The sequence below is a fragment of the Protopterus annectens genome, chromosome 1.part0, assembly GCF_019279795.1.
Source record: "Protopterus annectens isolate FY-2018-M chromosome 1.part0, PAN1.0, whole genome shotgun sequence".
Taxonomy (NCBI): domain Eukaryota; kingdom Metazoa; phylum Chordata; order Ceratodontiformes; family Protopteridae; genus Protopterus; species Protopterus annectens.
The window spans coordinates 1,559,482,565-1,559,507,198 of record NC_056725.1 but is presented as its reverse complement, the minus strand read 5'-3'; the positions used below and the strand labels follow the sequence as shown (position 1 = coordinate 1,559,507,198).

Below are 24,634 nucleotides of genomic sequence, written 5' to 3'. Positions count from 1 at the left end.
AAGTCCCCCTCCCACAGATCTTATGGAGGTATTGAACTATCATCACCTCCCTCATTCTCCTGGCTGCTACTGATCTCTGCCTTCTGACCTCCATAGCTTCATATGTCAGCAGAACTGGGAGCAGCTGGATAGTAGAAGCTAATCCAGATGTGAGAGCTGGTACAAGTTAGCTGTATGGGCAGTACAGTGTAAAAGAGCCTTGGATATTTCAGGTCTGTCAGAAATGGGGTTCATGGGATGATTGCAGCATTTTGAAATGAATGTCTCTCATTTGTTATAGTCACAATTAAAATGTTGATTTAAAACAGTTGTAAACAGCATATTATTACCTATATATTTTTCAGTGCTGCTGTGCTGGTTTTCTTGTGTGCTGATCGCCATGTAATCTGCCTGGAGTGCTTCCATTCATACTGTGCAATGAGGCTAAATGAGCGCCAGTTTGTCTATGACCCTGAGATTGGATACTCACTCCCTTGTGTGGGTAAGTCATTGGTTTCTGTTTAAGCAAAACTGGAAAGCTAGGAGAAGAGCAACTGCAATATTACTTGCCTAGTAAAAATGTTCTCTAATGTACTGTACACTGCAAGTACAACAGAATTGTTCTGGAAGTTAACAAGTGTTTTGCGTTATTGGTACATACTATAGCAGAGGTAAATTGGGGAATGGGATTGGGAAAGCTGTATGTTTCTTCACTTCACGTCTTTTATATCCTTGGTATGCATAGTTGTGTATGCGTGGGATGCTGTTGTAAAGACCAAAAATGTAGAAGCTTATGTGAAGTATATTGTGGGCAACACTTGCATGTCCTCATTTGTACTTAAAGATAACTAGCGACCATTTAACTGAGTTGCTTATTAATAAGAAAACTTGTTGCTACACAGCAATGTGTTACAGTGATTAAGCAAGCTGTATATTTCAACTTTAATGAGAAGGATGACTATAAAATAAAAATACAATTAAAAGGTGTGAGAAACACAAGTTTGACATCATAACCTGTAAGTAAGTGTATGGCATGCACTTTTCCAGATTTGTCTAATGGATCGTCTCCATCTAACAAAGCAAAACATTCTTTCACATTTTCATTAACTGTAAAAAAAAAACTAAACAAAGTGTAAAAAAGACTGAGCTGTGTGTGCAAGATAAAATTCATACAGATAACCATTATGGATTTTTAAAGTTATTAGCTTCTATTCAACACAAAAGGAGATGTTTCTTGTGTATGTTATGACTGATGTCAACTCGTAGTAATAAAATTAGTTGATAGGTATGTCTGAGCTTTGCAGCATTTGTTTATAACCAGTAATTGTTTTTCTGCATAACGTACACTAATATACCGTATATTGAAAGATAAAATGATTGCTAGACAATGAATGCTTCAGAGGTTATTATAGAACTATTGGATCAAGGATATTTTTGGGAGGAACATATGCCAAGTAATGAAGAGGCAAGGAAACCATCAGAGCATCCAGCATTCCAACACTGAATGGTACCCTTGAGAGCCAGGGCAGGGGTGCAGTCAGTGAACTCCATTTTGTACTCACAGATGCTTTTTGCTACCCCTCTGTCTATCTGGCATTTAAAAAGTGGTCATATCACTTTCAACAATTGCTCCCCACCCCTAACTTAATGTGTGTAACATTTTCAGCTGCTCAGTCAGAAACTATGAGAGGCATTGTTTTTAGATTTACAATCCTCTCTGTAGGCAAGCTATATACATGTTTCAGAAGCATTCATCTAGATGGTTATAGACATCATATGGCTTGATAACAGGTTCAGAAAAAATTTGAACACTTTAGCATACAAAGCATATGCCTGGCTACATACTTGAGCCAAGGTATAAGCTGGGAAGCACTGGGATTGAACTACCAATAATTTTGATCTTTTACTTCAAGGGAAGGCTTCAGGGTAAAGTTATAGTAGGAAAGACTTCACAAGTAGAGGAGACCTAGTATTACATCACAACAATTCCTGTGGTGTTGTGTACAGATGTGACCTTAACCAGTTACTGCTATAAAGAGATGTTATCATTTCCCTCTACCCCCTTTGCATGTATGTTTTTTCTCAACATTTCATTTTCAGTTATGATTTAGATTATGATGCTGTAATTTATTTCGTAAAAATATAGTATTTTAAATTAATTAATTTTTCTGTTCCAGCTCACCTAATGGAAACATTCAGTAAAAAAATGGCTTTAGGAAATAATTTACTTCCAACAAGAAGTCATGCTGGATAATTACAAACAAGTTAAGAAGAGCAGTTACTTACTTACATTGTGGTTTCAGTGCTGCAAAACACACAATTCTCAGCTTAAGACATACCATCTGCAACATATAGTTGTGAAATTCTTGTTTTGTTGCAATTAGCATGAAAATGCAGTAGCTTATATACTAATTTATGCAGTAAGGTGTTATGTGTTCAGTCTATCATGATGCAATTGCAAGATGTTTTAGCCGCAGGAAACTTTTCCATGGGCCATCCTTAATATTAAAATAAAACACAAAAGTGAGCTACTTTTTGTATTAGAAACTTTATAATTCTGTGTTCTGCCTAGTTACCAAGTTATTCCCAACTCCATGGTAATTCTTACCCCGATATTTTCTTAACAATGGTGAAAAGGTGATAACATACCCTTAACGCACTACATAGGTAATTTCTGGAACTAACCAACTTACAGACCCACAGAATAATGGTTAGACAATATTTTACCCATAGAGTATATTTATGGTTAATAATGCAGTTAGTAAATCTTTGGCAATTGTGGTCAGTGCGTGGAAACTAAGGCAAAATATGAATAGAAAAGGAACAGTGTATGTAATCCAGTAAGATGGCATAAACCCAAATCCTGAAAAAAGTAATAATAGTGTCTTCTTTAGCCTATGCCTTCCAATGTAACATTATTTCATAATTATATTACTTTTAGATTGTCTTTTGTAGTGCATAAAATTCTGAATTGTTTCATAATTATATTACTTTTATACTGCTTTTTGTAATGCATAAAAATATTAAAAGCAATATTTGCATTTCAAATATGTCTTTATGCCTACTCAATATTATCATTTGTATATTTATTTGACTAGCAATCTGTTAATAATTTTGTCTATGCACTTTTAAGTTTAATTAGATACAGTAGTATTTGCGTTAATGTGGTATGTAGTTTCGCTTATTATGGTTTATGATCAAGACAATTTAATTTTATTAGTTAGATATATAGTAACTAATTGCTAGACATTTTTTAACATTATTGTTAGATAGATATTAGTTGTATACAGCTGTCATCAGTATGACTGTGCTTTTTGAATGGCTATTTGTAGGACTGTATGCAGTAGTAACTTTTGGAAAAGACCTTACTACCTGCTGTATGAGTATATTTCACTGGTATCATTAGCAAGCATATATATGCTAGTAGTATGCCATTAGACTTGCTTGTGGCCTAGGGAAAGGGTCAGCATTCCTCTGCCTACATGAATCAGTAAAGAAAATAGTTTACCTTTTATATTCCAGTCATGTTCATTATAAACTTTCATATGGAGCATTTAACGGATGTTCATCATTTCTCTGAAATCTGTTAATAAATTGACAGTTATTTCTCAATAAAACATCTGTTTGCTTAATGAGTGTGGCATGGTGTGGTTAGATGACAGTACAAAAGCAGAAGAAAGTTGAAGTTTTGATGATAACCTTGTTGTCTAACTAAGCAAAGTTGAAGTGCAGTCATTTAAGCTAGCAGATCTCTTCATCAGGTATGGTACTCCATTTCTGATGCCAAGCACCATGCCATTTCATTTCTGATTCCAAGCACCATGCCATTTCATTTCTGATCCCAAGCACCATGCCATTCTGATCCTGATCTCAGACACCACGCTGTTCCATTTCTAATCCCAAATGTCATGACTGTCAAAAAGACCTAGACAACCAAGAGTCTTAAAAGCCTACAGTCATGCTTTGCTTAGTTAGTCTGCAAAGGTATCAGTTTATTTGTGACAGTCTTTGTTTTCTTTAAGTTTTATAAAGTGCACAACTGTTAATGTTGCAATGTATGGTCTGTGATGTGTATAACCCCTCTGTCTCTCTCTCTCTCCATATAGATAGATTGATAGATACAGATGTATTGCTATATCTTTATAGATAGATAGATAAATCTGTGTGTGAGACATTGCCTTTGGCTTGATGCTTTTGGATATTCAGCATTAAGGTCTTTCGTATACTTCTGCTGTAATTAGTTTTCGATTGTTTGCCTTATACCCTTTACTACCTTGGCCTAGCTAAAAACTAAGATACACCATGTATAAAAAAACACAATAATGCACTTACACTTTATGCACCAAAGTACAGTGCATTAGCATTTGTTAGCAGTACCATATAATGTACAAGGATAAATGTACATATTATTGTTACTCTGTGCAGGACAACACTCTTGCTGCTCAGAATCTTGAACTGGGTTAGAGGAACTAGAAGTCTTCCTGTAAATAATCATCTTAGTGTTGCAAAATCACTTTTTTACTCCTCATAGCGCCATATCAGAAATACTCGGTCTAAGAATCTAAACCTCTTCTGCAACATCAACACAATGGTTTGCAGGGGCAGGTTTAACTCACCGATATCCCGCTGCTTTGGAACAGATACCCCCCCCCATGTAAAACAAAGTTTGTCCCTGCCCATATTCAATTGCAACTTAGATCTATGGATGGGGTGCAGAAAATTTACTTGAAGATTACCCCCCTGTGGTACTAATGGACAAAGGCAGCTCCTAAATGCTTTATCTCATCATGCACAGGTCCCCTAAGATTATCAGTGGTAGAATCCCAGTTATTTTCATTAGGAGTAAAATGGAATCATCAACCATGGGATGGGTAAGGCCAATATCCAACCAAATGGTATAGCTTAATTCAAGCACAAAAAGGGAAATTGGTAAATGGAATAATCAACCATGGGATGGTAAGGCCAATCTCTAACCAAATGGTATAGTTTAATTCAAGCACAAAAAGGGAAAATGGTTGGGCTTTCCCCTGGGGGGAAACAGTGGCCTGCAGGCAGCTGCACTTGTGCAGTAATGGCACTTAAACGATTACAGGAATTGGAGGTGGGAAGGAGTGATAGACACCATTGCTTAAACTCTCATCCCTTAAGTGCACTTCAGCTAGACTGGGGATCAGGGGTTGGAGGACCACTAGATAGGGGAAGAGCAGACAGCTCAGGGGAAAGGTACAGGGACTGTCGTTTATGTGTGTGTTTGTGATTAAATATGTGTTGGGGGATGATGGGGGGATTCCAATACCTACATGATGATGCCACAGCAGTTACCTTCTGTGGCATGCGGATCAACAATGATCTGCAGGTTGCGGTAGTGACTGTGGCTCAGAGCCATGCAAATTAGCTGATAATGAGGTCTTTCTTCATCAACTAACACATCCCTGATTCACAAAATACCATGTCATGGGAGTAGATGTGGGACTCGTTGACACACATTTTCAGCTATTTATGCAAATTATGAAATGATATGGAAAAATCCTGTTCCATTGACTTCTGTAACTAAAAGGTCTGTTTTTCTGCCACAGTTCCTCCTCCAGGGGAGGGGAGTAGATGGATATTCAACTAAATGATAAACACCACATTTGAATATCTTTGAAATCTCAAAAAGTACTGCTTATTTAAACATCTTAGCCAGTTTGTTAAGATAGATTACCCATTCACAATTTGTGGTGCTTGCTTACTTTGATTGTCGAAGACAAATGCTAGGGGGTAATAATTGCTAACATGATGGTTGTTGTTGTTGAAGGTATTAATGTGACACAAAAGTCAGCTTGATAGTTTCACCCACCTTTACTTTATGTCATAAAAGGAAATGGTGGAATATAATTTCATTGTATTGGTAAATGTGAAAGGAATTCTTTTCCGTATGTACCACAAAAACACTTCTTCTGCTTTCGGCTGCTCCCGTTAGGGGTCACCACAGCAGATCAACTGTTTCCATTTCATCCTGTCCTCTGCATCTTGCTCTGTCACACCATCCACCTGCATGTCCTCTCTCACCACATCCATAAACCTTATCTTAGGCCTTCCTCTTTTCCTGTTTTTCCCAATATACTCTGCATCCCTCCTCAGCACATGTCCAAACCAACATAATCTTGCCTCTCTGGCTTTGTCTCCAAACTTTACAACCTGGGCTGACCCTCTAATATACTTATTCCTAATCCTGTCCATCCTTGTCACACCCAGTGCAAATCTTAACATCTTTAACTCTGCCACATCAAGCTCTGACTCCTGCCTTTTTGTCAATGCCACTGTCTCCAACCCATATAACATAGCTGGTCTCACTACCCTCTTGTAGACCTTCCCTTTCACTCTTACTGGTATTCGTCTGTCACAAATCACTCCTGACACTCTTCTCCACCCACTCCATCCTGCCTGTACTCTCTTCTTCACCTCTCTTCCACACTCACCATTACTCTGAACTGTTGATCCCAAGTACTTAAACTCATTCACCTTCGCCACCTCTACTCCCTGCATCCTCACCATTCCTCTATCCTCCCTCTCATTCACACACAAAAACACTAAATTTTGGAATTCAGTATCCCAGCAAACTTAGTTACATATTCATCAGCTGAAACTTTTGTGGTTTGTTCCACATCCTCTTTTGAAGCAGAAGCACACATACCTCAAATATGAAAGGCAGTTTAACTGGGAAAGAGTACAATTTCCAAGTGATTATATGTACACATCACTATCTACTCAGACTTTTCATTTAGCTCACTACAACATCCCTTTTAACGTCTCTTGTCTTTCATCGTAATGCCATTCGAACTGACAGACTACATCTGGTATATTTGTTGCCAACTGCCAGCAGTCAGGTTCCACTTTCTTAAGCTCACCTTATATTACAGGATGGATGTTGGTGGTATTATCTTAACAGTAAGAAAGTCGGGTTAGACATACATTCTCAGAGGAAAATAAACACACGTGAACGCAATCAATCTGGTTAAAAATGGAAGAGGGGAACAACCCTCGCTTCCTCCTTTATTATAAAGAAAATGATCATGTGACCTCTCTTGACCTATCCACACCAATGACGTCAGTGTAAGAGCACACATACGATCATTCACTCTCTCTGTTATTATCAGCCAACACCCCCACTTGCTCTTACGCTGTATACAAATACATTTTAAGAACATATTTTTAGATGACTTTTCCTTCACATTCCAAATATGTAATACATGAACTTTTTAATCTTCGATTTCGTAGCAGGTTTAGTAAAGACATCTGCAACCATGTGTGTTGTCGGGCAATATTCAATGCTTATTTTGTCATCATTAAGTGCTGACCTGACAAAATAATAGTTAATGTCAACATGTTTGCATCTCTGTTGGCTTACTGGATTCTTCGACAAAGCGATTGCTCCTTGATTGTCCTCAGATATTGTTACTGGCACATACTTGCACTCTCCATCCATTCCACTCAACAGCTGCACAAGGTACAAACTCTCCTGTGTTGTTGCTGCTAATGCCATGTACTCTGCCTCACATGTAGATAAAGCTACCGTTTGTTGCTTCGTTGATTTCCATGAAATAATAGGCCCGTCTCTTTTGAGGCTAAAGCAATAACCTGTTGTACTACATCTATCATTTTGATCTGTTGCCCAGTCTGCATCACTGTATGCTATAAGTTGAAGTTTCTCTTCACTTTTCTTGTAACACAGCTCTCTGTCCAATGTAACTTTCAAGTACCTTAACACATGTTTGGCTAGTGTTAAATGAGATTCACTCGGTTGTGACAAATACTGTGAAAGTTTACTTACAATCCAGCTAAGATCAGGTCTCATGCTTGTCATAGCATATATCAAACTACCCACAAGCTCATGATATTTTCTTGGATCTGTAGATTCACTGTCACATTCAAAGTTTGTTTTTTGTTTGAAGGGGTACTTCTTACTTTACAATTAGACATACCAAATTTCTCAAGAAGTTTTGTAATGTACCTCTTTTGGTTCATCTTTACTTCACTTCTATTCTGGGTAAAATCATTGCCTAGAAAATGTCTTAGCTTTCCCAGATCTTTCATTTTAAATTTAGCCTTGAGCATTTCCTTTACATCGTTTAGTGACTCATTGTCACTAGCTGCTATAATGAGATCGTCAACCCATATAATTAGGACTGTTTTCTCATTTTCAGCCTGTCTAGTGTATACACAGTGGTCTGCGGGGTTTTGGATAAAACTATTTCCGTAAAGATAATCATGCAACATTGTGTTCCAGTTACGCCCCGATTGTTTCAATCCGTACAATGACATTCAGTTAACAAACCAATTTTTCATCATTATGTGATTTCTTTTCAAAACCTTCAGGTTGCTCCATATACACCTCACAGTCAATAGGAGCATGTAAATAGGCCGTTTGTACATCCATCTGGTGCAATTCTAAATCGTACTGAGCTGCCATCTGCATTAGGCTTCGTACAGATGTCATACTCGCAGTTGGTGCAAATGTTTCATTATAATCTATACCAGCGACTTGACTGTAGCCTTTAGCTACATATCTAGCTTTGTAAGTCTCAGTATTATCTGCATTGTCTTTTATTGTGAAAAAATACCTACCCCCCACTGCATTTTTATCTTCCGGCAGTGTGGTGAGTGTAAATGTGTTGTTTTCCTTTAAAGATTTAAGTTCCTCCTCCATAGCTTTGACCCACTTTTCCGAGTTAGATGAAGTCATGGCTTCTTTAAAGCTCTGCAGTGTGTTGCATATTAATCGGTAACAATAGTCAACATTAACTGTCACATAATTATCATTTTCAACTTTACACTCATAGTCTTTCAAGTATGCAGGTGGTTTTCTCTCTCTTTTAGAGTAGTGTGTATCCTACCTTTCCTCTTCTTGCCTTACTATTGTGTCTTGACTGTCAGCTTTTGATTCTGACTTAACATGCACACTTCTTCTGGTATTAAGATCTTCATCTATCACTTCTGGGTCTGTCTGAATCTGGCATTCAGCTACATTCTTAGTAAAGAACTTGACTAACCTGTGTCTAAGGACCCTGCATGTGTCAGGATAATAGACCAGATATGATGGGCTGTTTTTATCATATCTGACAAAGATCCCCTTATCACAGCTTGGGTCTAACTTCTTTTTATCTTGTCTGTATGCATAACACACTGATCCAAATTCTCTCATCCTTGAAAGATCAGGTTTCTTTCCTGTTAGCATGAAGAATGGGGTCTGCCCCACACGCCTGTTATAACATCTGTTGCGAATAAAAGCAGCAGTCATTACTGCATATGTCCACAACTCTTTAGGTAAGTCACTCTCTAACAAGATACACCTAGCCATTTCGGACAGTGTTCTCCAATTTCTCTCTGCTGTCCCATTCTGATGGGGTGAGTAAGGTGCAGACGTTTCATGTCTTATAACATTTTTACTCAATAGTGACTGAAAGTCTCTCGACATGAACTCAGTGCCATTATCTGATCTGATACATTTTACCTTCCCATGTTGTTGTTGTTGTTGTATCTTTCGGCTTTTCCCGGTTAGGGGTCGCCACAGCGGAACTCTAGTCTGCTAATAACTGGCAGTAGATTTTTATGTGCCGAGTTGCCAGTCCTGACGCACAACCTTCAACGAAGGTATGCCCATTCACGCATGTCTCCACACAGAAGACACTAGCTGAGAATCGAACAGGACGTCTTACTGTGTGGCGACAACGCTACCGCAGCATTACCTTCCCATAAGGAGCTGAATCTGCAATAAACTTCTCAGTCGCCTTGACTGTATCACTTTTGACTTTCAGAAAGCAGATAAATATTACACCCGAGTAATCATCAGTAAATGCTAAAGTGTACTTAAAGCCGTCTTTTGCTACTGGCTCAATTGGGCCTGCCAAATCAGTATGGAGTAGCTCAAACACAACTTTTGCTCTGGCATCTGGTTCTCTGTTCTGCTCTTTACAAATTTCCCTTGCGTACAGGTTTCACAATCTAGGTTAGGTCTCTCAACTTTACCTTTAATTTTCATACCTTTTACCACTTTTTCTAATTTTGACACATCTTTGAAATTACAGTGACCAAGCATTTTATGCCATGCTTGAATGTCATAACAGCTCTGAGATGGATCATAATGTATCCACTATCGCTTTCTTCATCATATGTATCTAAATAATAGAGTCTATCACACTCAATTATGTCAAACCCAGTGCCGTTTTTATAGATGAGTTGGTCCCGGCATTGCTTAAAGTTGATTGAGGCCCCCTTGGTTGTTGCTGCCTTAATAGAAAAAATACTTTGTGGATACATCGGGATATACAGCGCCCGACTCATCATCACCTTTACTTTGCGCCCCTCTGTATTTAGCAGCCATACCTCTGTATTACCTCTCTTCTGTGCGGCCCCACAGGTTCTCATTCCATCAGCTAATTCCACAATGTCTTCCTCCAGTTGGAAAGTTGCATCAAAGCATTTAAACTTTTTCAAGTCATTAATTATGTGTGACGTGGTGCCAGTGTCCACCATTAATCCATTCTGTTTTAATTCACGAATTTAATGCTCATTTATTCTGAAGACAAATGTGTGATCATCCACATCAGGTGCTTGTTTCACATTATCTTTCTTCTTTTTCTACAGTTACTGTCCCTGTGGCTAGACTTTTTACACAAACTACACCACTGTCTCTGGCCTTTATATTCTCTCCAGCATTCTCGTGCCTTATGTCCCTTTTGGCCACAATTATAGCATATAATCTTTGCTTTTACTCTTTCCCCAAGGCCACTAGCCTTCGTCACATTATCATTACTTACGCTGGCATTAAATTTCTCTGTATTTTCATAGCTTCTCAACCTTGTTTTGAACTCACCAAAACCCAACTTGTCATTGTCTTGCGTGATGTGTACTGCAAATGGTTTAAAAGTTTCAGGTAACCCTTTCAGAATCATCGCAATTAGTAATCCATCACTGAGCTTCTCCCCAGCATTTCTAAGTGCCGTAATGGCCGTCTCAGCCCTAATAATATAGTCTGTGACACTTTCATTGATGACGTTCTGGAGGCTTGTTAATTCGATGTATAGGCTAATTACCCGTGGCTTCCCTTTCCCGGCATAATGGTCTCTCAGGATCTGAAGTGCTTCTGTACCATCGTCTGCGGCTTCTCTCATGATAAGGGATAAACTTTTGTCATGTAAGAACTGTATTAGTTCTCATATGCCTCCTCATTTTCTTAGCACCGTTGTCACCTTCCTCCTCACTCTCATCGTCTTCTGTGTCCTGCTGCACATTTTGCAAAATGGTGTCTTTCAGCCCTAACAAACGCAGGTGCCCCAGAAACTTTGTCTCCCACAACTCATAATTCTTCTCATCTCCGTCGAAACATAGTCTGTGCCATCGGCTTCCTACTTCCCTCCTGGGACCATAACCTGTTGGCGGTATCATCTTAAGGGTAAGAAAGTCGGGTTAGACATACATTTACAGAGAAAAATAAACACACGTGAAGGCAATCAATCTGGTTAAAAACGGAAGAGGGGAACAACCCTTGCTTCCTCCTTTATTATAAAACACATGGTCATGTGACCTCCCTTGACCTCTCCACACCAACAACGTCAGTGTAAGAGCAGACATACGATCATTCACTGTCTTTATTATTATCAGCCAACAATGGACTTCCTTTTGTGTCAGGTGTTCTATAAAGATTTGTAAATATCTGCACCATGTAAAGTTTTGGTAACAAACTGAATTTGTATGTAGTTCTGCAAAATCTGTTTTACTGTTTCACTTTTTTCTTCACATATTAGTCATGGCTGAAAAGGGTCTATAGGTCTGTTTATTAGCCCAGTTATCAAATGTAAAAATAGATACTAAGAAGTGCATAATAGCAAGTTTCTGTAAGACAAAAACCCTGCAGATTACTACATCGATAATACACCTCTAAAAGTAGACTCAGTAGTCAGGGATTTCGGGATAGCTTTTGTTTAAGAAGTTCCCCTGCAGACAGTGCTTTCCCTGCTGCTGGACCACTGCTTCATGGTGATCCTGGACATGAAGGATGCATATCATCTTCATACCCCCATTGCTTATTGCTTCAGAAGATTTCTGAGATTTATTGTTTCTGGTTCACACTTTCAGTTTTCTGTATTGCCCTTTCGGCTAGCCACTGCACCTCACGTGTTTACCAAATGCCTTGCCTCAGTAGTGTCCTACTGTCAGACTCTGGGCAACAACATTTTTCCTTTACTGGACAAATTGCTTATCTGTGCAGAATCTACATCCAGGTATTTGGATTTATTAGAGAAGATATCAGCCTTACTCTCCCAGCTAGGGTTCAAGATGAACATTTGGATGTCATGTCTGATACCCTCACAAGTACTAGTCTTTCTGTTGAATCGACTCCCACTGTTGAATGGCTTTTCTTCCAAAAGATAAGACTCTGTCTTACCAGACGGTGTTTCTGGAATTCTGCAAGAATAATGTCACCCTGGTAAGAGAATTCCTAAAAATTCTTGGACTGATGGCATCCATGATTCTCATGATGCCACTGGCCCTTCTTCACATGAGAAAAATTAAATGGTATGTCCAGAACTGTTGGCCCAAACACTTTCATTCCATGGAATCCCAGTTGCCGGTGTGGTCCTTCTTCAGATGAGAGTTACACTGGTGGACAGATGAGTTGAGAATCACTTCAGGCTTTCCTTTCTCACCTCTGGTACTAGTGCAGTCTGTTTAGACGGATTCATACAACTTTGCTTGGGGATCTGAGTCAGTGGGGATGCAGGTACAAATCACATGGGACCTAAGGATGTAGAAGCACATCAATATCAAGGTGTTGTTGAGGCAGTGATTCACGGCTTGAATGTCTTTCCTCACATACGGACTCCTGGTGGCTATCGACAAAACCACAGTGATATGGTAGCTGAACAGACAAGGGGGTACAAGGTCAAACCATCTGTGACACTTGGCAGTGATGGTCTGGGGACTGACTTTACAGCATTCTCTGACTCTTCAGATATCATACATCCCATCACAGCAGAACATTGTGGCAGACAGGTTAAGCAGATCCTGGGTAGACCCATAAGAGTTTTGTAGCTCAAGGCAGTGGTGTTCCAGGATCTAGACCAGATGTGAGAAATGCCTCAAATAGTTCCATTTGCCTCTTTTCAAAACAGACACCTGGAAAAATTCTGTTACATGCATCCTTGCAGCCATGCTTGGAGGACAGACACATTCTCATTCCCTTTCGCAGAATGTCCCTGTATGCATTTCTATCCTTCCACTGATATACAAGGTTCTTCAGAAAGTTTCGGAAAGAAATGGCAAAGATAATTTTAGTGACACAATAATGGCAGAGGCAGTCTTGGTTCTCCATTTTTAATTGTATTGATCAAGAGCAATTATAACAGACTTCCTCACATGCTGGATCTTCTCAGACAGTATTGGGGTCATATGGTGCATCCCAATTTGGAAAAAAGTCAACTGACAGCCTGGGATTCTAGCTAGACTCCATTCAGGCACTTGTTTCATGAGAGTGTACTGCAAGTGTTAAAATAGGCTAGAAAACCCACTACTAGAATGTTTGAGGGTTTCTAAGTGATGCATAAATGGAAACAGAGGGCTTACTGAGGTTAATATCCCTCTGGTCTTGAAGTACTTCAGGATACCTTATTGTATGCATGCATTAAGGTACATTAGTGGCCATCTCTTCTTGTCTGCCTATGGATCCCCCTCTTTCTTCTCTTGTGGTAAAACAGTTCATGAAAAGAATTTTGCATGTGAGACCCTCCTCATAATCATATTCCTCCCCCATGGGATCTCAACTATGTTCTTGGAAAATTGACCTTACCACCTTTTGAACCAGCGGTGCAAGATAATCAAAAGTTATTAATGTGGAGAACTATTTTGCTTATTGCATGACATCTGAAAGGCAAAATTCTGATCTGCAACCTCTCATAGTGGTATGGCCTTATCTGCTTTTCCACAGGGATGGGCTTGTGTTATGCACTAATCCTTCATTCGTACTGAAACTGGTCTCAGAATTCACTTTCAGTCAGTCTGTTAATCACCCTGTACCTTGGATGCACATAGGCAGCTCTGGTATTGTGACAGAACAAAAGTCTCTAGGAAGGCTGAAAGACTTTCTGTTTTCTTCTCAAGGCAAAGAAAGGTCAGCCTGTCTTTAAGTGACCCATTGCACATTGGTTTTGTTTTCTGTTACACCCTCCATGGCAAGGTGAATCCAGGCAAGGTAAAGGCACATTCCACTAGGGCCTTTTCCTCTTAAATTGCATATTAGAAAGGAGAGGACTCTAAAACTATCTAGAGGCAGCAACTCAGAGCAGACATTGTAAGAACCATTCTCCAAGGGCTCCTGGATCCTTATCGTTCCTTTTCCCAGGTTGGGTAAGTTTTGGGAATCTATCCATATGTCAGTAAAGCAGCGTGTTTGATAAACATAGTATGGTCACATAAGTCCTACTTACATGTAGAGTAGATGTTCATAGAACACACTGCCTTACTGGCAGTAGCCTCCCACCATGCCTCTTTTATTGGATGTGTACAGTTTATTGTTGGAGTTGCAGCTGAGTTTTGTTCAGTCCCCTTGTTGTTGTGTGTATGTACCTTTTTGTAATTTGCAGTGGGTGTTCGCAAATCTTGTGTTTTTATCTGCTTTTCCTGCTGGACCCTAGAAAACTGAAAGGGTCCTGTCTGTGGGTTTGAAGGGCAGTTCTGGTCCTGCCAGGTGATTGGTCTTTCATACCCACAGACAGGTAGTGGGAGGAGCTTTAAGCCTTGATACACCTACAGAGGGAGGGTAGCAGGGAACTACTACCCATATTCCAGTTAGGCAGTGTGTTGTATGAACATCTTGTTACAGGTAAGTAGGACTTATGCAACTCTACTTTCTGCTTTGTGATGCAAACTGAAAGTTCCCAGACTAACACTAAAGTAGGGACAGATCACTTAGACACAACTTGCCTAGTTAATGGACTAGCCATTCACTCAGTCTTATGAAGATTACCTCACCTGCTGTGTTGGGAGCGGTTTCAAACAGCTCTCCAATTGTCATGATAACAGTGCCGAGAAACATAGCACCTTTGTACCACTAAAACAAAACGTGACTGTTAAATGTACTTACTACCTTATGGCATGTCCGAATTCTGCGGTGGTACAGCGGTAGCGTTGTTACCTCACAGCAAGAGGTTCTCCCGTTCGATTCTCGGCTTGGCTTGGGAGTGCCTTCTGTGTGGAGTCTGCATGTCCTCCCCGTGGTTGGGTAGCGTTCAAAAGACATGCGTGCGTAAATGGGTGTGCCTTCGTTGAAGGTTGGGCATCGAGCTGGCACTTCGGCGTTTCGGAAAAATCTACTGCCAATCATTAGCAGACCGGAGTTCCGCTACGGTGACCCCTTACCGGGAAAAAGCCGAAAGACAAACAACAACCCTATGACATGTCCAAGAATAGCTGAAGTGTAGCATTCTACTAACATAAACAGTACAAGGCATGAACTTCATTTTCACCAGGTTTGCCTCAGAAGTTGTACTGTTAAAGGCTATTGTTTGTGATTCCTTCTTCCTTCATCCAGCAGGCCCATGAGAATACATTGTCAGTATAGTTAGTAGAACTAGTTGTACAAGATGCATTCAGAGGACACATTTAGTAAAGCATGTCTGTGTCTATAATAATTATTCCTAATTTATATGATTTATTCTCACCCATATGTCATAAAAATACATCTTGATGTCCTAACTGCAACACAGATGTAGCAACAACAGCCAATAATATTGTTACAATTTTTTTTCAGATATTGACCTAAACCATTTTTTCATAGATATTGACCTAGTATAATGTTGCTTGTTTATGAGTAATGTGTGCTTACTCAATGCAATTATGTGGTTTATTATAGAATATTATGTGGTATTTGTATCCTCAGTACTTTGCACAAACACTAATGCTTTTCTCTCCTTGGGTCCCCCATGAGAATACTTAGTGAAGCAAATGCAGTTAACAAAATACAGATAACAACTATATAATAATAAAAACAAGAAGAATTATTCATTAGCCACTGTACTAATTAACTAAAGCTAAAATAAACAATGGCCTTGTCACACACAGGTGCATTCTTTACTGAAGTGTCCAAGAAATCTGACACATTTATATCTCTTTAATTATTTAGTCGCTAAAGTTTTTCCAGACATTTTTAATCATGCTCTCCCTTGGTCTCTTTCATTTGTTTTCAGGTCTCAGTGGCTTGGTTTTCATTGTGTACACCCTTATTTATACTAGTGGGTTAGTTGGCTTGATAGTTTCATTTTTGTGAGACCTTTGTCATCATGAGATCTAGAGATGAATACAGCCATGGCTCTTTTCCAGCTAAATATTCCCTAATTCCAGAATCATAAAAACCTGACAAGTTTCATGCTAGATTTCATATGCTTTTGATGGATGTTTCTACCACTTAATGGGCTACATTTATGACATGATTTACCACTCCACTAAAAATGAAGTGTTCTCAAACCTTTAAAAAGAAATACTTTTCTTTCCCAAAGATGCCTAATTACAGATTGTGTCTCTGATGCCACCTTCCTACTTAATTGTTTCACAACCCATAATTCTCATATCATTTCTGCCTTTCATCTGCTGCTGCATTATTTATGTACTTTCTCTTTCTTATTTTGCAAATGACTGGCTACCTTACAGCTTCCCTGTGGTCTTCCATTTTCTGTTTTCATATTTATTTCACCTACATTTTTTTCTCGTAATTGCCTTTTTTTCTTCTTCCACTTTTCTTTTCACCTGCTAATTTGTGTCATGGCACTTCCCCATTTCTTTCTCATTTTTTTTAATCCACTTTGATTAGTCAGTACTGTTAAATGGATGAAATGTTCTGTAAAAAAAAAAAAAAGTTATTCATCTCTTTTAAGGTTTCATCTGTATTTAACTCTACATTTAGTGCTACCCTGAAGGTAGCATAGCAAAACAGACATCCCTGTGCAGATAACTTGAATGATTTCCAAGAGTTAACAAACATAAATATATATTATTTTGCTTTTCTGGGCACTTATTGATAAACCTAAATAAAGTATTTGTCATGCTGACTGTCTGGAGTTTATCTCTGCTTGGTAGCTTAAAAGGTTATCAGCATATTCCCCATGTATACTTTTAAATGGCCTCTTGTAGAAAAATATCTAGTGTTTTGGAATAAACTGATTACCTGCAGGGTCAACAGTGCATACTACAGAACAGCTCAAGAAGGGCTACTGGCAGAGAAATGCATGATAACAGCTCTCTTTTGGGGCCTCCTCTTGCAGAAATCCTATTAAAATTCATTGCTTTCTGACTTGACAGGCAGGAGTGACTGCACTGTAACAAACTTATTAAGACACTGTGTCACAATAACTCATCTAAATGTTAAGTCGAAAAGCTCTAAAGGTGAAAGGAAAAGGAAATGTTGCAATTTTTATTGACATGTTTCATTATTTATTGTTTAGATTATACTATTTCTTTAGCTTTTCACCTTGTTTTCTATATACAAATGTTATTCATGTGTTTTGCATATATATTGGAAATACCTTAGGATACAGTCATTACAAAAAAAGTGAAGATACCAATTAACCTGAAACATGTTGGTTAGTGCATATATTAAAGACCCTAAGTTAAATTCATTTTTGAGGACTTCAGCATCATTATGATCTATCCAGAAATGCAGCATTCTAAATTAGTTATTCAATTAGATAAGTTATTTTGAGGGATAAAAACGAGAATACAGTTAAAGTAAGACTGATTTAAAATGACAACACTGTCAAGCAACCATAGTAATAGCATATAAAAAGGACATACAGTTCACAGTTTTGTACAAATGCAATACTGCTGGAAAAGAATGCATGTTCAATTAATTAATACATTTAGTATAAATTAATTAGCTAATATTATTTGATCACCAAGTTCCATGGAAGAGATATAGATTATCTATATAACTATATCTGAGGCACAGAGCTAAAACAGAAGTACTAAAATAAACAAAAAAAAAACAAAAGGACAGGACTATTTGGTGTGTAGCTGATACATTAAAGGAGATGCCCTAACCTAGGGTAGGCTTCCAAAACAATTTACACACTTGGGACAATGAATTACACTGAAGCTGAGAACATTCAGAAAAGTAATACTCATGCTGTTGGAAAGCAAATAAAGAATAGAGCATCCAGTAAGGGGATGACAAACCATGAATGACTAAACAACTAGTCCTCTGACTACGCATGAATCAAGTTGTTATCTAAATTAGGATAAATATGGATGCCCTTTGCCGGCTGCTTCAGCCTCTGTCTGACATTTGTTGAAAACCTTGGGTGCAGCTGCCAGGCTGAATGGGGGAGGGATAATAGCAGACTGAAAATCCATCCCCAACCATGGAATGAAAAGTATCTCCTAAGATGTCAGGAACTGATATATGCCAGAAATCATCCTTTACCCTGTGCATTGCCTGCCCTTTCATGATCATTCACTCCACACCCAATTCCAAGGGAAGGTGATATATCAAGTATTGAAGTGCTTTTATCTTGACCATTCAAATAGCAATCAAGAATTAGCTTCCTTAACCTAGTCTGTATGGCACAATAAGAATACACAATGTAAACCTGTTCCTTTGACTGAAGAAGGGACCTTCTCTGCATGCTTCTCAACTGCTTAGTGGAAGAAATCTGGACAAAGCCAAACATAATGGGGGTACAAAGGCCTAAAATAGGAACAGATTTTAAATATTGCTCTTACAAACTTAAAAAGTTGATAGCATAACAAGTTTTGTGTTGACATATATTTTCGGAAGGGTATGAAGTCTGAAACACAAATGTCTGTCATTATATTTAGTGACTTCTATCTCCAGTGGTTTGCCAGAACACTACAAATTTTATTAGGAACAGACCAAAAATACAAAGCAAAAATCTGAACATTCTGTGAAAATCTGGACAGTTGAAAGGTATGCGCGATATTTTTACACATCTATTTTACACATCTCTTCCAGATGAAGCTTTGCTCTGCTGTCAGCAGACCTGAATGCCATAAGAATAGGAAGAGGAAAAAAGCATAAATGAAAACTCTATCTTGTAACAGCTTCTTCTACCCCCTTTAGATTACACTTGTGTTGAAGAGCCTGATAATTCTTTGATTACAACCTTTACCTTTCTAACAGGAGGGGTTAAACACTGACATGGAAGAGGAGCCCCCATTATACAGGAAGGAGGGTGCAGATGCTTATAATTTCAGTTTCTAAGACCCTCCCAGCAGCACTCACTGCAAGCAGTTCCTCCCACAGAGTCTACACTGAAACGGTTGATTTCTGAAAAAAAAAAGTAAGACAGAGGCACTATAAAGAGAGAGAAAAAGAAAGTGGATGACAAAGCTATATTTACCTTCAGAGCTGTAGCTTAACATGACTGACTGTTTCTCATTTTAACAGCATCACACCCGCAGCATCCCAGTATACAGACTCAGACTGTCAGTACGCTCACACTGTGTATTTGGTGTATTAAGCACAGTCTCATGGGTGCAATCCCAAGTATTGTGCTGCTCACTGTGTTTTAGGAAATGGTGTTGCTGAACAACAGTGGTGCAGTTAAGGCACAGTGTAAATATTAATTAATTAATTATTAATTAATTAGTTAATTGTATGTTAGCAAGACCTGTGCAGTTCCTGCCAGTGAAAGGAACTAAGTGAAACACTATTCAGGTGTTCATTAAGTGTCTTACAATTTCTGTACTTCTGCTACACTTAGTACGTGTATGTATGCAGAAAATGCTTTAGTTCTGTAAAGTAGCTTCTTCTTGCAACTAAGCAGTGCAGTAATTTTGTGGTTGTCAGACATTTCTAGCACATGACGTGTATGTTGTTGTAAGCTAATATTGTTATGTTTTGTTACACTTCTGGAGTGTCATCAAAATTATGTATTCCCTTAACACATTAACAGTTTAATACACGATTGGTGCATTATCAGAGCTGCTGCAAGTTCACTAAACCCACTATTAATTACCTCCATCAGCCTTTTAGGTGTAAGTTCCTCTTTTCATGGTCATGCAGTAAGGAAAAAAACAAGTGAGGAATCAAACCCCTGTGCTTTTGCAGAAAAATGGACATTGTCAGAACATAATGAAGAGGTTGAAAGCTTTTTGCACTTTTGGATAATTTAGATGAAGGAATAATTTATCATTTTGTCAATGGACTTTGGAACTTTTGCTGTATTGCCGAAATATATTCTGAACAAAGAGTCAGTAGGCTGTGTATGAAGAAGTCCAATGGTATGCCAACATCAGGTATGTAAAACAATGAAAACCGCAGTCATGATCAGACTGTAAAGAAAAAAGCAGTTTTGGCAAAGGGCAGAAGGGTTAGGAAGCTTGAGAAGTGTCTGAGGAATTGAGTGAGATCTGGAGATCTAGACATAGTAGATTGCACTAGTGTTCACCAGTGGTGGGAGAGCTAGACATAGTAGATTGCACTAGTGTTCGCCAGTGGTGCATTAGTTTTTAACAACAACACATGAACAGAGATACTGTCTCTTGGATTTGCTGAATTCTGATCTTTCTACTGCTGGATACGTACTTTAATGTGTTGGTATATACTAGAGATACTGTTACATTTGTACATTTTTACAAGATTTTTTTGATTTAAAACTGCATTTAAGGATTATTGCTTTTATCACCGCATTTGACTGTTGTGCTGAATACAGATCCATCCATATCTGAATATTCATTCCACGTTGTTGAATTGCACTTTGTCTTGTAAATTAATAATTCTTTCTTAATTTTTTTGCATTATTTACTATGTCCTTCCTCTCTGTTTTGAGTTACTCTGTGCATGAGTTCCTTGATCCCTGACTAGTGAATCAACTTTTAGAGGTGTTTTATTGATGATGTAGGTAACCTTGGTGGCCACTTCCCAAAAGGTACTATAATGACTTTGGCACCAGGTATTTGTCTATGTTAGACCTTCCTGAAGAGTATTCTTGTCTTGGGGAATCAGTGACTGCTCCCAGTCAAATTTGAAGTACAACTCACCTCCCAGGTCAAGAACAAAGAAAAAAATAATTCTTCAGTTATGTCAGAAACCTTAAAGGCAGTACACAGTGATGTGGAGAACTAATTGTAAATGGAGCCACCTTACTGAGCCTGATGACATAGTAAGCATACTGGCTGATTAATTTAGCTCCAGTTTTACTCTGCTTTCTCCCCCAGATACCTCTCTATAAATACCCTGAGCCATAGCTCTCCAAACTATCACTAGGGAACATGTCCTCAATGTACTTTCTAAAGCAAAAAACACTGCATCAATGGGACCTGATAATATTCCAGGATGCCTCCAAAATAACATTAAGCATAACCTTTTTGGGCCTCTAGAAGTACTATTCAGTCATAGCCTCCAAACAGGTTTCATGCCAAGAAAGTGGAGGACTTCAACTGTTACACAGTACATAAGGGCAGGCCATTCATGGAACCAGGAAACTACAGACCCATAAGCCTGATTAGTCTCATATGCAAACCCATGAAAATAATTATCCTTGGAATGATAAATAACAACATAAAAACCTTTAGATACTGAATTCAACTCAGTTTAGGTTTAGGTCAGCAAATCAATGGATAATGGCAAAACAGTACATGACCAGCCAAAATATTCAACACAATTCCTTACTCAGGCATTGTAGATAAGCAAGCAGAATTAGGTATAAACCCATGTGTCACCCATTAGATAGCCAAATGGCTCACAAATAAGACCAAAGAAGTTAAAATAGGGGAATCTACCTCCACAAAAAGGCCAGGTACTAGTAGAGTCCCTCAGTGCTCGGTGCTGAGGCTGATCCTGTTTGGCATATATTTCTTGGAAGTCAAGGCTAATATTAAAGGCCTCTAGCTGATCACAAATTAGGCACAGTCATTTAATTCTCCCAAGACATAAACAATTTCAAAGAAGGCCTGACACAAACTAATAACTGCTGGCAGAGTCATGGTCTTAAACTCAATGCTTAGAAGTGCATAACAGTATCTTAAAGGTAAGCTAGACACCCTTGCAAATTACTACATCAATTATACACCCCTAAGAGTTGACCCAGTAGTCAGAGACTTGGGAATGTTTGTAGAAAGTGACTTGGCCTTTGACCATCATATCTCTACAGTAGTAAGAAAATCATTCCATGTTGCACAACATATAAGCAATATTATGGCATTCAGGTCCAAAGATGTCATTGCTCCTTTGTACTCTGCTAACCTAAGACCAGTCATAGAGTACATTTCACCCTTTGGCATGGACCTGACCAGGCACATGCAACAACTATAATGGACTCAGAGGTTTCTCACAAAAGGAATACATGGTATAGTAAAGAAGTCCTACGCTGACCAACTCAAAGCATTGTCTTTATACTCTGTCTCCTGCAGGCTGCTCAGAAGTGATCTGTGCCTGGCCTTCAAGGTATCATCTGATCCAGCCTTATTGTTGCACAATAGCAAAACAAACAACAACAGAAATGCCAGATCTAGGGGCCTAAACTTAGCCTGCAACATAAGTAGGACATGCTCTAGAGGTACTTGTATTTTTCTCAAAGTCTGCTCCTTCTCTGGAACATGGTCCCATCCATATGATGCAAAGTTCTTCTCTGCACTTATCCAAGTGAAACGTGGATCAGTGTATGGGGCATCGCAAATTTACCCCTGGTCTGGCACCTGTGTCTCTATTAGAGAGAGAGGAGCTTGTAAATGCTTGACCACTCATGCCCCCCTCCATAACCTATGGCACAAGTACCTTTCTAATTTTTCTGCGAAGCATGGCTAGGCTTTAAAAAATAGTTTAGGGTTGTTAGCCTAGTATTCTCCTGTAATGCTATAATCTAGCATGGCTCTTCTTTCTATTGTTTAGTATTTAGTCAAGAAGAGACCAGGCCCATTGCTCATTGCTGACTCTTATAAGGTGAGCTAAGCTCTGATCACCAGTTTGACTAAATTTGCAATGAGAAGTCCGTAATGCTGTTTGTCTTTCGGCTTTTTCCCAGTAAGGATTCGCCACAGCGACAATGATTAGCAATTGATTTTTTTACGTATCGCCAAGGTGCCATCTCGACACCCAACCTTCAACGAAGGCACGCCCATTTACGCACGCATGTTTTTCGAACGCTACCAAACCGCGGGGAGGACATGCAGACACCACACAGAAGGCACTCCCAAGCCATGCCGAGAATCGAATGGGAGAACCTCTTGCTGTGAGGTAACAACGCTACCACCGTACCACCACAGCATTTTAATTGGTCCGTAATGAAAATATGAAATGTAAGAACATCAGTTGACATGTTTTAATTAACTGAAACTAGGGTATTCTTATTTTGGAGAGGATCACCTTAACAGTAAATGAAAACAGCTGGGCTTTCTTATATCTGAAGTTGTCATAAGTACAGACATTTTTTCCTCCAGCTATCCTCTTTTTCGGGGAAGGACAGTGCTGGTCTTGCACCAGCTTAGCCACTGATATATGCCAGCTCCGTTTGTGTAGTGGATGTATTCCTGAATGATGATCTGAGTTTGTCTGGATGCTATCATTAATGATGAGGTTATGCTATCCCAGTACTTGCATAAAAGAACAATAAATAAATACATAATACAAACAGAAGAATTTGCCAGTGCGTGCACATCATATAAACAGAACAAGATCATGGCACACACAGTCCATTTCACATAATCTTACATATTACAGTGTCCTTTACTTCTGAGGATGATCACAGTGTTATTCTTCATCTCAGGCCTGCTTCATCTTTGATTTTACAGTAAAACTTTGATGGCACTATATGCCTGTGCTTGGTGTTTAAGCCTTTGGCTTTCATTGTGTGTGGCTAAAAAAACACATTGATTTCTGTTAGTAGAATTATATCTAATATTCCCAAAGCATTTTTCTTCAGAGTAATTTATTACATTTTTGTTCAGGCTTGTCTTTCATGCTGTTTGTTAATTTTTTTGTATTATGATAGACCATGATCTTAAATTCTCCTTTAAGAATGCCACTTATTGTATTCAAATAACTGCAGAACCTTTAGTAATTGTCTGCATTTGTGCATTTCAGATGGCATTTTCTGCATTAAAATAAATGGAATTTTTTTTGAAGATTAATTGCTATTTTTTTCTATGCTGAACATACACAGGTTTTCATGAGTAGGAGGCACCATAGATTGAAAACAGCTCAGGGTACACTTACTCCCCCTCTGAAGTGGACTACTGGGTGGCCCAGTGTTACTGGATTTAGCACTGCTTACTTTTCTATTTATTTCCAAGCTCAAGTGCCTTTTGTGTAAAGTCTGAGCATCTTCACTGTGGTCTTACTGGCTTTCTCTTGTGTGTGTATGTGTAAGTGTATGTATGATTGTATGTATGTGCATGTGAGCACGTGTGTTTGTATCTGTATGTGATTGAGAGCATGTGTGCATGTGCATGTCTGTGTCTATGTGTGTGTGTGTGTGTGTGTGTGTGTGTGTGTGTGTGTGTGTGTGTGTGTGTGTGTGTGTGTGTGTGTGTGTGTGAGCATGTGCATATGTGTATGTGTGTATGTATGTGTAAGTATGCATATGCACATGTATGTGTGTATATGCATGTCTGTTTGTGTGTGTGTGTGTGTGTGTGTGTGTGTAAGTATGTGTAAGTGTATGCATAT

At 38.8% G+C, this 24,634-nt stretch overlaps 1 protein-coding gene across 1 annotated transcript in view; it reads left to right on the top strand.

Annotated features, from left to right (window-relative positions):
- The window catches only part of PRKN (parkin RBR E3 ubiquitin protein ligase), a 4,754,857-nt gene that overhangs the window by 2,286,047 nt on the left and 2,444,176 nt on the right, over nt 1-24,634 (top strand). Inside the window, exon 6 of the mRNA XM_044073232.1 lies at nt 345-481. Within this exon, the coding sequence (XP_043929167.1) occupies nt 345-481 (137 nt within the window). The remainder of the gene's footprint in view (nt 1-344; nt 482-24,634) is intronic.